We start from the raw sequence: 14207 nt of genomic DNA, 5'->3' as shown, positions 1-14207 counted from the left end.
TGGTTGCATAGATGGTTCTCGTTAACCAAGCTGCTATAGAAATGGAATTACAGTACTAGTGACCATTAGTCATTAGACCCCATTCTTTCAGCTAATTCAGGACAACTTAGTTTTCTCCCAGCAAAACTTACCATAAACCAACATGGATGAAAATTGAAACTAACAGTCAATGAGAAGATGATGACGAAATATGATACTAAATATGAAACTGAGGACTCAGGCAGTTATGCGAGTTGGCATAGAATTTGTCCAATTACATAAAAACCTCAATGCTGCCATTTGTATAATGTATATTCTATGTGAATGCTTACATAGAATTAGCTCTTAGGTACACAACCAACCCAGTGACTGTAACTGCCTGAGATCAGGCTGAGTAGTCACAGGGGAGACAGAGCTGTAGCTTGGTACATTGTGTTCCAAACACTATTAGCTTTTCATGACAATATGTCTTGGCATATCTGTGGAGTATTCTATAATTTCAGAATGTAGGAAATACCAAAGACAGTACAAAGCTAAATGTCCTTCCTTTATAGCAGCTATATGAACATTTGCATAGAAACTAGTAACACGTTTATCTCATGCCTCTAAAAAGTTAAATCTGTGGAGTTGTGGAGTAGGAGAGGCGAAAGGCAGGTTGTGATAGAATTTGGACTTGGGGTAAGATGATCAGTCCTCACTTAGAAAGACAAATGGGATTGACATTGGAAGTAGGAGAAAACAAGTAACAGGACAGAGGGCCTCTGAAATTCTCTACCTAGCATTGTATCAAAGCAGATGCTGAGACTCATAACCAAACCTTGGGCAGAGTGCAGGGAAATCATGAAAGAAGGGGGAGTTAGTATGACCTGGAGAGGACAGGAGATCCACAGGACCAGGGGTCTTTTTCTGAGACCATTCCTCCCACCAACGACAATGCATGGATATAACCTAGAACCCCTGCTTGGATGTAGCCCATGGCAGCTCAGAAACCAAATGCGTTTCCCTAGTAAGGGGAACACTTCTGACATGAACTCAGTGGCTGGCTCTTTGACCTCCCCTTCTCCCCCTAAGGAAGGAGCAGCCTTGCTAGGCCACAGAGGACATTGCAGCCAGTCCTGAAGAGACCTGATAAGCTAGGGTCAGATGGAAGGGGAGGAGGACCTCCCCTATCAGTGGACTTAGAGAGGGCAGGGAGGAGTTGGGGGGGGGGTTGAGAGGGAATGATGGAGGGGGCCACAGCTGGGATACAAAGTAAACTAATATAAAAAATATATAATTAATAAAAAAAGAAGTTGGACTGTGCCAACTTTTTAAGGTTTCCTATAGGAACCCAACAAAAGAAGTTGTTATAATGCAGATGGTTACGGAACAACTAACAAGAGGTGTACTCAATGAAAAGGAAAGTTGCCAGGCACTGTGGTGCACACCTGTAATCCCTGCACTCGAAGAGGCAGAGGCAGGTGAACTCTGTGAGTTCAAGGCCAGCCCGGTCTAAAAGGGAGTCCAGAACAGCCAAGGCTATACAGAGAAACCCTGTCTTGAAAAACCAATAACTAAATAATAAATAAATAAATGAAAAGTTGTTCATTGAAAAAAGTACAGAGAAACCCTGTCTTGAAAAACCAATAAATAAATAAATAGATAAATGAATAAATGTAAAGTTGTTCACTGAAAAAGACAGGAAAGTAAAAACAGACATGCAAAATGACAAGGTGAAGGCAGAGTTTTCCTTTCAAATGACCTGAATGAACAGACAAACACATCCAAATATTCCTGTGGATTATTTTTAATCTAATTATACATTCATGTTGTAGTGGTAACAGCATTCACACATTTGTAGGACCACTTCTCTCAGTGACTTTACAAAGGCACAATCAAGTAGGACACATGTTTACAAGAACAAGTTTAACAAAGTTTTTAAACAGATGTGGGAATGGACCAATATGAAGTATTAAACAGAAATACCTATGTGTGGGTTAACACAATCATTTCCATTCCAGAGTATTTGTCTATTCAACACTGTCTCCAGAGGTGATGGCAGTTCTAGTGTCCATCGGATCAACAGCCACGTTAACATATAACAACTGGACATTCACATGAGTGGAGAGATGAAGAACTTATTCAGACTTTTAAAATGAATTCTTAAAAATAAAACAGAAAGCCTCTTTCCACTTCAGTCAACCTTGTGAAAACTAAAGCCCTCTGTATGGCCATTCAGTAATGCAGCTATTTCCAATTATATGATTCATTTCAGGATTATTAAACAAATTGAAGGCAGCCATCTAATTACAGGGCTTAAAGTTAAGGAAATATGTAGTAAGTTAGAAACCAGATGAGTTGTTTCAACAATGGGAGATGCTGATCTCAAAAGAACAGATATTCAAAGAAAGTGGAACAACATAAAACTCCTTACAAAATGTACACTCATCAGTAGTTGATGGAATCATGTTCATTTTTAAATATCTAGTGTAAGAGTCCTTTATCATGAGTGAGTATTTGGAATATATCTGTAGGCTGATTAAAATGTAATTTTGGGAGAAACCCAAAAAATTAACACTTTCCATATTGTTCAATAAATATTCTCTGGGCCCTTAAGATACTAATCATTTTCTTTTCAATCCCAAAGCAGAGTGATATTTACCTGTTTGGTTATTTCATGCCCTACAAAGCTTTATTCATAAATAAAAAGTGCCTGACCACTTTTTATAACCACAGCTATGTTCCAATATTGTTTGAAATTCGTTAGATCTAGGTTTCTCAAAATGCATTTATTTAGTAAAGAAAAATGGGCAGAAGGAAGCTTCACCCAAATTATGTAGCAGTGTTAAGCAAATTCAGTTTCTGGGCCAAAATTTAAATTATTTGTATCTTCAAACTTTCCTTTGTAACCTTTCTTATCTCAATGTAATTTTACATTTGGCCAAAGAAAGCTATTTTCTCTTGGCAGACAAAACCATGCTGCTGAAGAGACGCTGATTTAGGTCTGTGGAATCTGTCTCCCTTTGAGAGCACACTAACAGATAATTAAAAACTGTCAATTAAGAATTAAGTTACAGTGCTTAGCATAGTATCTTCTAAAAAACCCAACTATATAATTCTGTGATCCTGGATATGAGGGAATAAATATATTTTGATTTTAAAAAAACCAAACAGAACACTTGGTGGAACACTGACAATGAGACCAGGGGGTTACAAAACATGAGTCAGAATGCAGGGTGCAGATGTCCCCCAATCTCCTAGAGCCTTGGACACACACAAGTGAAATGTTTCTAGTCAAGGGCTGAAGGTTGTTATTACCAAAGCTAGTTTAAAACAGGTCTCAGAATGTCAGCTATTTCCAACACCAATTTTGTTAGCTTTTTAAAAAACGAACATCAAGCTTCTTTCATTTTAAAGGTCACAGAATTATCACAAACTACCCTTTTAGATTTCAAATTAATTCTAGTCCAATCAAAATTTAAAATTGCCCACATTCACAAGCAAGGAATCTTACTGTATTTGACACTCAAGACTTTTGGAATGTGCATCTTCTTAGCCCACAAACTGATGATGCATCTAATTAATCTTGCATCTCATCATCCGTACTTATAACAAAGTACTTAAGTTCCATTAAGCAAGCACATTGGTAGTCTCAGAATACTTCATGAACCCTGAAGTGATTCTCTATGGAAGGCGTTTCTGTTGCAAAATGAATTTGGCTAGTCACCTGCATACCCAAATCCCTGAGGATCTGAACAAATTTTTTGTGCTCCTTTCCAATCCAGGATCTCATTGGATCATGTACTTGATAAGGTGTGACATGCGTGTGAACAGTAATCCCTGTTTGAGCAAATTCTTTCAGGACTTCTGGATATGTGATCCAAGTATTGCTTCCTCCAGAATGACCACCATCCAGCCAATACATTGTTCTTATGCTTTTGATGAAAGTATCTATGTTTTTGTCTTTCTTGGCCTCCTTCAACTCAAACAACAACTGATTCAAAACCACACAGCCTTTACTGAATCCAATCAAAGTAAACGATGCAGCATTCAATGACGGTAGAGCAAAGCTCATGGCAGACTCATCCACGTTTTCACAGGTCCTCTCCTTTTCTTCCTGGCCACCATTGCTAGCAGTAGAAGAGTTAGACTCGCGGTTAGATGCTTTACAATCCTTATTCCAAGCATTCCTGTTCTTGGACAGCAAACCATTCTGACTTAAGTTAAAAGCATTAACTAATAACATATACAAGTGCTTAAAGGCGCCAAAGTCCGGACTGTGTTCTGGTGCCCCAAACATGTTGCTTTTCACAAAATTGTCATAGCAGCTGAATTTGTGCAAATGCATTCGGGAACACTTTATTACCCAAATATAACTATTGGGAAAACGGTGGGCTAAAATGGTGGCAATATTTTCTAGACTCCAATTTTCCCATTGATAATTCTCAGGATGACGAGTCATAATTTCATGGTAATTCTGAAAAGAAAGATGAAATGGTCATTAAATGTTTATTTACCTATAGCTTTACATTATTATTGAGACAGTTTTGATGACCTATGGTGAATATACTAAAAAACAAACAAACAAACAAACAAAAAAAACAAAACTAAAAACCTGTTATCACTTTTTGGCTATAAGATTATGAATGAAACACTTTGCTCTCAGCCAAAACTTCATTAAGAGATAAGATAATGAAATATACTTACACTAAATTGAGAATTTCTGACTAAAACCACCTACAAAGATAAATTTTAGTTTTACAAATTATAATTTTTATTCCGTTAGTACACATGTAACTAAGTTCCTTAATTCAACTGAAAATATAAATTTGCTTCATTATAGACCTTTTGATCAAGACATAATTTAAAAACATGTCCAAGTCAATGAGCTGTCATCCTGCGTATGGAATAGAACCCATCACGGGTGTGGCGATTCTGCTAACAACCCGCTACCCCAGCTTCAGCTTCCTTGCTGCAAAGCTGCAGTGACATCACAGAAAATCTTGGTATACATCTGTAACTGCATTCTAAAATGCCTAGAGGTAGAGAAGCTGGGCTTGAAACATTCCTAATTTAAAGTTGTTGATAGACTACCCAATTGCCTTCCATGATTTTCTTTTTAATTTGTTCGGTTTCATAGGCCTGGGATAGCTCACATTTATTATTAAAAATTAGGATGATGTTGAAATTTAGTTCATTTACTTATTAATGCGTAGATTTTTGCTCTTGTCTGTCCATACCCTTTGCATTTTTTTATAGATTTTATTTGTTTAGATGCATTCTATATAAGGTAATATATTTTTGTTTTGGTTATATAATGCATTTTACTTCTATTTTTTATTAATGGCAATGTTTGTTCTTTTTTGAGACAGGGTCTCACTGTATAGTCCAGGCTGTGATTCTCCTGTCTCAGCTCACTGGGAGCTCAGGTAATGGGAGTATTAGGAGGCTGGACATAATGAGGTAAGAAACTTTTTCACTTTAAAACCATTTGCAGTTTGAATATTAAGTGATATGTACATTTTTTCCTATTGAAAAAATAGACTACAAAACCAAATCTACAAAGATATAAAGAAAAAGTTCTAAGTTCACCAGTATTAGAAATAATTAAAATTTAGGTGGCTAACACCTCAGTGTTCTCTAGTGTGTGCACACATATGTAATTACATACATAAAAATACTCTTTCTTTCTCTATTAAGCAACCATAAACTTAGTTATAATTTTCCATTAATATATGCTAAAAGGGCGTGGAGAGATGGCTCAATGGTTAAGAGCACTAGATAGTCTTTCAATGGACCCAAGTTCAAATCCCAGCACTCACATGGCAATTCACAACTGTCTGTAATTCCAGTTCTAGGGGATCTGACATTCTCACACAGACATACATGGAGGCAGACAGCAATATAAATAAAATAAAATAAATTGTTTAAAATATGCTAAAAAGCATGACTCTATATCAATAAAATTTGCTTAATAGTTTTTAGACATCAGTAAAAGACCAATGGTAGTAACAGTAAAACCTGTACTAGAAATGTACAAGAACGCACTGTTTTCCACACCATTACTTAGCTTCAATGGTAATGGTTAAATTAACTAGAGAATTTAAAGAAATCTAGGTAGGATAAGATTATGCAGTACTCTTGATTTAATTGCATATTTGCTTCCAAATCAAATCAAACATTTTTCTGTCTGCTGACAATTTTATTTTTATTTATTTTATTTTACTTTTGTTAACTATGCTTGTGTCCTTTGATAATTTTCTCACTACAATGTTCAATTCCTTAACAGTTCTATTTAATTAACAGTGTTTCATATATGTCTATGAGTAGCTTGGTATGTATGTTTTAAATATATTCCAAGATCTTAAGTTGACTTTTTATGGATTTTGCCATTACCTTCTGCACATCCAGGTTTATCATACAAAAACTGTCATAGAATGATAGGAGTTTAGATGTGGGAAGGCTTGTCTATTACTGTTGGTTATTGTGTTTAAACATTACCTTTCATGTGCCAGCGTGTGTGGAGGTCAGGATAACCTGCCAGAGCGGTTCTGTCCTCCCACCATGTGCATCTTGGGAACTGACCTCGGGTTTTCCAGTGTGGCAGAAGCACCTTTACCCACTAAACCATCTTGTTGGCTTTTTAAATTTTTTGTTTCTTTGAGACAAGGCCTCATGTAACCTAGTCTGGCCTTGAACTCACTATATTGCTGAGATTAGCACTGTACTGCTTCTCCTGATTCCTTCTCCATTCATTTTTATAATCTAGGTAATGGTAGCACATGCCTGTAATCTTAGCAGTTAGGAGGCTGCACCAAAAGGATTCAGAATTCAACAGCAGCCTGGCTATATATATAGTAAAACCACTCAGAAATAATAAATAAGCAAACTTATTATAATTGAGAACCCCAAAGTCCTAAAGCTATACAAATGCTTACATTAATTATTTAATGAACCCAAGCAATGCAGATTTTATGACTCTCAGTTTAGTTGTGCCTCACAGAAGGTGCTATAAATCTAAACATCATTCCCACCCCCCACATACACACCCCGTTAGGAAAGGGAATGTTAATACTGAGGAACCGAGCAGCAAAATGGAAACTGGGATTGTTACTGTTATATCAAAGCTCAGAGCCAAGAACCCATGGACGAGCATTTCCACACCCTGAGATGAGGACCAGATGCCACCATAGTCAAACTGATTCGGCAACCCAGGCTATTGACAGTAACTAACCTACTGAAAGGGGTTTTCTTCTTCAGAGTTTTCATCTTACTGGGGACAGAATGCACTATGCTTGTGGGAGGTAAGGGATGGAGACAAAATCTCTCCTCTTCCAGAGAGAGATGGGCAACAAGAGAATAGTATCTCTTGCAGAGATAAGGAGTACGTAGCCAAGTTAAATGCTTGCTGACCTGCAGAAACTTAGAGGGCCATCCCACACTGCACTGAACTCGGGTCAAAAGAATCTTTCTCAGAAAACGTCATGTTTGCAAGAGTTTAGAAACATTAGTGATAAGGATGTGAAGTAGATGGACTAAGGAGGAGAGCTACACTGGGCGAGAGCTACACTTCCCTCAAAAATGCACCAAGGCGAAATCTCTACGGAGCCTGACTCAGCAGTGAGAAGGGAACTGAAGAGAACTACCTACGAAAGTGCTCAAAAGCCCAGAGAAAGACCAAGACATGACCCTCGTGGTCATTTCCTCTCAGGAAAGCAAGATGTGCTGTCATGTGGAATCCTAGCGCCTGAGAGGACTCTGGCTCTTACTGGTGAGCACCATGGAAGCCTCTAGATGGTTTGGGAGAGCTTCACTTTAAGCCACTGTGCCATCATTTTAGATGCACAGAGAGGCGCTGCATGTTGCTGGATTAGAGGTGAGGTATGAAAGACACCTATAGGACTTCAGATTTCTAAGTCAAGTGACTAAATAGGTATTTTCATTAAAGTGAATGAGGAAGGCTGCTTAGGAGTAAATAGATTTTCAGTTTTAGAGGCTGCTGAATAGCCAAAAGAAGTAATGAGCAGGCAATGGTGAATCCTTAGACATCCATCTTATGTCTATACTAAATAATGTCAAGGGTCATCAGGGGATAGATAGTATGTAAAGCCACAAGATGGAAAGAGATCACTCAAAGAGCAAAGAAAAAAGTCCAACAATGGAGCACCAGCATACTAGAAGGTGAGAAGGGGCTGGAACTCACTGAGTTATTCCTGTATTTAAACTTGATTGATGCCCTTTCAACTATTAGCCCCATTTTATATCTGAGGTACTGCAATAGGAAGATTGAACATCTGCACAAATTTCATAGCGTAAAAGTACAAAATGGAGTGTTAAATCTAGGCAATTTGACCTTGAAGGTTTGTATGCACTTCCTTCCATTTCTTTTCCAGAAGACCTAGCACTCTATAAAACTCCACACTTGGCACAAATTACTGCTCTCTCGCTGTCCCAAAAAGCTAATGGAATAGATGTCAGTGAAAGGAAAGACGATACCCAAACTATATCGATAGCACTTTCGGCCCCAGGTGAAGTCAGGTTTGTGTGGCACACTTTTACAGCAGAAAGTTCTCCGCTGCCACACCACCACCGCTGGAAGGTGTGAGGGAGATGGTCCCAAGTCTCTCAGAGTTAGTGTCAGGCTTGTTTTCCATCTGGGTACAACCAAAGCACCAAGTGAGTAGATTTTCTTGAATTTTTTTTTTCCAGTTTCCATTAGCGGTCAACTAATCAAGTCACCTAACTGGATTGAGAGCAAGAGAAAATATTACATACGTACCACTATGATTTTTAAGTATATCCTTTTAGAGTGCCAATTTCAGAGCAATAAACTGATAGTTTCCTAACTTGCTTGACTACCCTAGCGCTAACAGACCATTCTGGGATGACTGATTTTCTACAAAAGTGCTGTCTGTATCTGAGCTGTCTGACACCTGTATCTGAGCTGTCACCTGTGGTGGTGGCGGCTCACCACTTTGGCAACACAACCAGCGAGAAAGAGAACGCTGCCTTTTCACATTAACTCAGATACTCTCACGTGGCTAATGTATCCATTATAGGATGCAGTTTTAGATTAAGACGCAGCTGCCAGGACAGCTTCAGCGCGGGCGTTTGTCTGCGGCTATAAAACCAGTAAAACGGAGCACACGGGCGTGCTCTATTCAAACGGGCCTCAGGACCACGAACATTCCCGGCAACTGCAGTCCTTCCAGTACAGTGTTTCGGGGTTCCCGGAAAGGTCACACGTTAGCAAGGGATGTATTTTAGCTAGTCAGCGTTTTCTCAACAGAGTCCTGAGAGACCAGGCTGGGGCTGTGCACGCGTGCTGCGTTCCCCGTCGTGCCTCTCCTTCCACCCAGCAACACCTTGATTGACAGACAGCTGCTCTGCGGAGACGGCGGCCACCCAAGGCCCCTTCCCCGGGCGGGGCTGCGGCAGTAACGCGAGCGCCCCTCACCCCCCAAGGGAGAACCCGCGTGGGCGTGTCGGGGAGGCCGACCCCGCGTTACCTGCACGTCCCCGGGGAAGTAGAGGACGTGGTGCCGCGGCTCCGCGGCGGCTCCCTCCCCGGCCATCAGCAGGAGCAGCTCGTTGCGGCGCTGCGGGTCGGAGCCCGGCACGGTGGTGCGCAGCAAACCGTGGCTGTCCTCCGGGGAGCCCCGCGCGCAGCCTCCCGGGTTCATGGCTCGGGCCTGCGGGCGAGACGCGGAGTCTCCGGAGGCGAGCAGCGGCCGCAGGAGCAGCAGCACCAGCGCCGGGGACCGCGGCCGCCTGAACCCCTTCATGGGGTCCAGCCGCGAGGGCCGCGCACCGGGCGGCGAGGGCGGGGCCTCGGTCGCCAACGGCCCTGGATCGCCGTGACGTCAGCGCGCAGCGTGCGTCAGGGGGGCGGGGGCGAGCGGAAGGCGCGGCCCGAGGAAGGACGTCTGCGGTTGGCGGGCTCGGCCTAAGCCGGGAAGTTCGAACGCAAGTCTGAGCTCCTGGGGACTAGCTTGGGCGGCAGTTTGCGCCCAAGCACAGCGTAGTCCCTGCTCAGCATCGTGCTTTCACCAGGTTTTGTAGCAAAGCTTCGGTGGGTTCCTCTTCACGGCGAGGTTTATCCAGTCGGAGACAAAGCAGAGTAATTCAGGAGGTCTTGTGCTTGGCCTGAATGGAAGGAATCTCCTTTCTCCTGAGCTTACCCAGTTAGGGAATTCTTGGTTCCACAGCAAATCTAGAGCATGTCTAGTTGGTAGAGAGAGCAGGGCACATGGCCTAGAGAAGATGGAGGATCGCCCTACTTGTTCACACATTTACTGTAGACGGAGTTTACAGCTTATAAAATTTTCCATGTAGGGTTTTCAAACCAGTTTGAAAAGTATAGAAAAATCATGAGGATAGCAACTTATGTCTGATTGTGTAGGAATAGGATGGGGACAAATTTATGCTAAAGGTGGTGAAAATAAACGTTAATTTAACATTGTGTATGTGTGTGCATACTGCGGACACGCACATGCGTTTGTTTGCTGGTGTGGGCTTGATGTGGACTTTGCGTGTGATGAACGAGATCCCTGGAAAAAGGCAAAACCTGAAGTTTGTGCAGGAGTGAGGAACTGATTAGAACTTCAGTGGTTGGGGAGGAATTATAATGTTGCAAGTCCAGAGCCTACTTTCACTGAGCTGTCTTTAGCCCCTTTAATTAATACCTTTCCTAGCCAACCTGTGTGCCTGAACAGACAGCATCCTAGTGAATATCAGATGAAACCTTTGAAATGTGTTAACTTAGCTTCCTTCATTCCAGAAGCTAAAAATGTTATCAGATCACATCTGGGGCCTATAGCAGAGTTTCTTCCATTTGCTATTTCCATCAATGTATTTGAAAGGTCTTTAATTTATATAATTTATTTTAGTGCTGTAAAACATTAGCTCACTCCTATTTGGTTCATCTTTGAGGTGAAAGCATTTTCTTATGTCAACAGTATATTTCTCACTCTCCATCTTTTTAATTTTTTTTTTATTTATTGATTAACTCTTTGACAGCATCTTGTTGAACCTGGAGCTCATGATTTAGGCTAGACTGGGGTAGCCGAGAAGCCCCCTGGATTTGCCTGTCTCTTCATTCCCAGCTCTGGGATTACAAATACAGGCTGCTGGGCTCTTCGTATTTTAGGGATGCTGAGGATTCAATTCAGGCTCTGATGCTTTGGGGAAAGAGGCCTTACCAAACAAGCCATATCCCCAGCCTTATTCTAACTTAAAAATTCTTGCAAGTTTTAGCAAATAATAAAATATAATTGCTTTGTACTTTCTTAGTGGCTTCATAGAGGGCTAATTGCCAGTCTACTTTGCCATAAACTATTGGATTCCATCTGATAGAATAAATCTAAGTTGTTAGATTATTGACTTATATGTGAATACTTAGTCCCCAGTTTGTGGAGTGTTTGAGAAGGATTATGCTGTGAACTTGCTGGAGGTGGTTTTGAGATGGTTTTGAGGTTTCCAAAGCCCACACCATTCTCAGTTTGCCCTCCGCTGTGGATCAAGATGTAAATTCTCAGCTACTACACTAACAGCATGCCTGCCTGCTGCCATGTTCCCTGCCATGATGGTCATAGAATCTAACCCTCTAGAGCCTCGAGCCCCAAACTAAATGCTTTTTTATAAGTTGCCTTAGTCATGGTATTTTATCACAGCAATAGAAAGGTAAGATAGAAACCAAGAAGAGATTATTTCATTCCTACCACAAAGTATATCGATTGTTTTATTAAAATAACTAGTTAAGACATAGAGGTTAATTGAACAATAATCGGTATATAATCACAACCATGAAGCCGGTCTTCTTTTTTGTTTTGTAAATCACATTTAACTTTCACTAAGCCAGGACCATTGTTAAACTGTAGTCTGCAAGTCCAAGTACGGATAGATATTGCTAATGTAGCTTTTGATTCTTGCCATTTTGTTTTTCAGGTTGACCGATTAATGGAATAATCATATGTTGAAGGGAACAGGAAGTACTTGTGTTTAGAAAGAAGGTTAATTTAGCAAACACTAAATATTTCAAAGTAATCTCTATTTCTAAAATAATTGAGGTCTTTGGGAAATACAAAGGAAGAGCTGAAGAGCAAAGAAACTGAAGTAAGTAGAACTACCTGCTCTATAGTCAAAGATTTCCTAAACCCTACAGGAGATATTTTTCTGGGAAAGTAGCTGCTCTCTCTTAGTTCCTCATTAGAGGTATGTGTGTTGTTTATATGCTATGTCATAGACTTTGAAGTTTCTTCTTATGTGTCTCCTTGTTGTTACTGTACTATTTTCTTTCATCTCCTCCATCTTCTCCCACAAAACCAGTGGTGCTAATTCTGATTTTCCTACAACCATCCATATAAATGGACTCTACGTTCTTTTATTCTTTCTCAGAACTAGACTTTTGATCTTATAAGAACAAAGTTCTCTCCTCAGTTGAGTGAATTTTTCTCTTTCTAGCTACTTGGTGATCTTCAGTAGGCATTTTATTGTTTATAATGTGCAAACTGCTACAGCCCATGTCTGGCTTTTTCTCATTTCTCAGTGTTCTAAGGAGTCCTCAGAACTTCTGTTATGCTACTCAATATAATAAAAGAAAATTTAAACTTTTAGAAGGAATCTGAGAAAGACTACCTTGTAAAGAACAATATTGAGAGCACGGACCCAGATACCAACAGAAGCCATATGTGGTTATCAGTAGTAAATCTGGCCATGTCTCATGCAACAGGAAGTGGTGAAAACCTAAAGGGATGTGTTGCCATTAAAGAAGAATGTCATTCTTCTTTATGAGTCAGCTAGAAGATGAAGGCAATGCATTTCAAGTTTTTAACTGGAGAAATAAGATACACAGATGCTTATCACTTGCTAACCTATAAATCTTGAAATTTAATAAGACTTATTTTGTATCAAATTAAATATAGGAACAGATCAGATTTGGCCAGTAGGCTACAAATATTCAACTTCTCTGCTAAAAGGTTTCAAATGGATATGTAAGACCAGGCGATGGAGAAAAAGAGACAAGATCTTTAAATGTGGCTTCCTCTGAGAGACAGAGAAGGAAAAATTGGGGAAGGTAAACCAATGGGATTTAACTGAATTCCAGTTGATGTTCTACAAAATACTTATTTTTTTTCAATTACCTTTTCTTTTGAATGGTGGTTGTGGTGGTGATCTCTCTCTCTCTCTCTCTCTCTCTCTCTCTCTCTGTGTGTGTGTGTGTGTGAGAGAGTGTGATAAAAAGCCACTATGCTGAAACTAGACCTTGAGAAAGACAGTAAATAAAATATACCACTGTAGCATATGCATTTGCCCCAAACATTCTAGAAGTAAAGTTAGAGAATGAGCCCATATAGGGATGTGGAAGCTTGTTTTGGCAAGTTCCACTAGCTAAAATGGTATATTTTACACCTTGCTTTCCTCTAGCATGAGCTGAACACACAGTTTAGCAAAACACAAATCATGCATATTAAGATTATATAGATTAGCACTCAGTGAAACCTCCTACATAACGGGTAACTAACAGCATTTGCATATATTAGCCTTTACTTGCTGTTAAAGGATAAGAAAAATCTAATCAATTAAAAACTTAAGTTGTCAACAAAATACTATCACGAGGTGAAATCCAATGATCTGTAAAGAGAGTTCTGCATCATAATCAAATGGGATTTATAGCTAGGCATGATGGCACACACCTGAAATCCCAGTGCCCAGGAGGCTGAGGAAGGAAGATTATGAGTTTGAGACCAGCCAGGCTACAAAGTAAGACCCTGTCTCAAGAGGGCAGAAAAAAACAGACTGCTTCCTAGGTTCCTGAGATTTATTCCAGAAATCTAAAATTAGTTTTACAACTGAAAACCAGCATTCTATGCCATATGAATATCATAAAAGTAAAAGTGCCATAGACATCTTAATTGACACACAGAAAATATTAGCAAAAAGTAGCATACTTTCATGATGAAAACCATTCAGCAAACTAGGGCTAGAAGAGAATTTCCTCAGTGTAATAAAAGTCATTATAAAAATCCTACAACTAATGTAAAAATTCATGGTTCAAAGATTGAGTATTTTCACCCTAAGAACAGAACAAGATAAAATGCCTGTTCTTTCAACTTCTAATCAGTATTGTGCTAGAAGTTTTAGCCAGAACAGTAAGAAAAGGAAAAAGGCATCCACATTGAAAAGGAATACATAAATCTGTGCAGATGCTTTGATACTATGTATGAACCTACTGAACCTACTAAAAATAG

The 14207-nt window shown here is 39.9% G+C and overlaps 1 protein-coding gene across 1 annotated transcript; it reads right to left on the bottom strand.

The window, feature by feature from the left end:
• Positions 1-1749: 1749 nt before the first annotated feature.
• On the bottom strand, positions 1750-9799 carry C15H2orf69 (chromosome 15 C2orf69 homolog). The gene is made up of 2 exons (XM_021662641.2): positions 9468-9799; positions 1750-4435 (listed from the first exon to the last, which is right to left on the bottom strand). The coding sequence occupies exons 1-2, from the start codon at positions 9741-9743 to the stop codon at positions 3611-3613; spliced, it is 1101 nt and encodes a 366-aa protein (XP_021518316.1). The 5' UTR covers positions 9744-9799; the 3' UTR covers positions 1750-3610.
• Between the last annotated feature and the right edge of the window lie 4408 nt (positions 9800-14207).

Source organism: Meriones unguiculatus, chromosome 15 (genome assembly GCF_030254825.1).
Source record: "Meriones unguiculatus strain TT.TT164.6M chromosome 15, Bangor_MerUng_6.1, whole genome shotgun sequence".
NCBI lineage: Eukaryota > Metazoa > Chordata > Mammalia > Rodentia > Muridae > Meriones > Meriones unguiculatus.
Note: the sequence above shows the minus strand (reverse complement) of the source record. Positions and strands in the feature narration are given on the sequence as shown.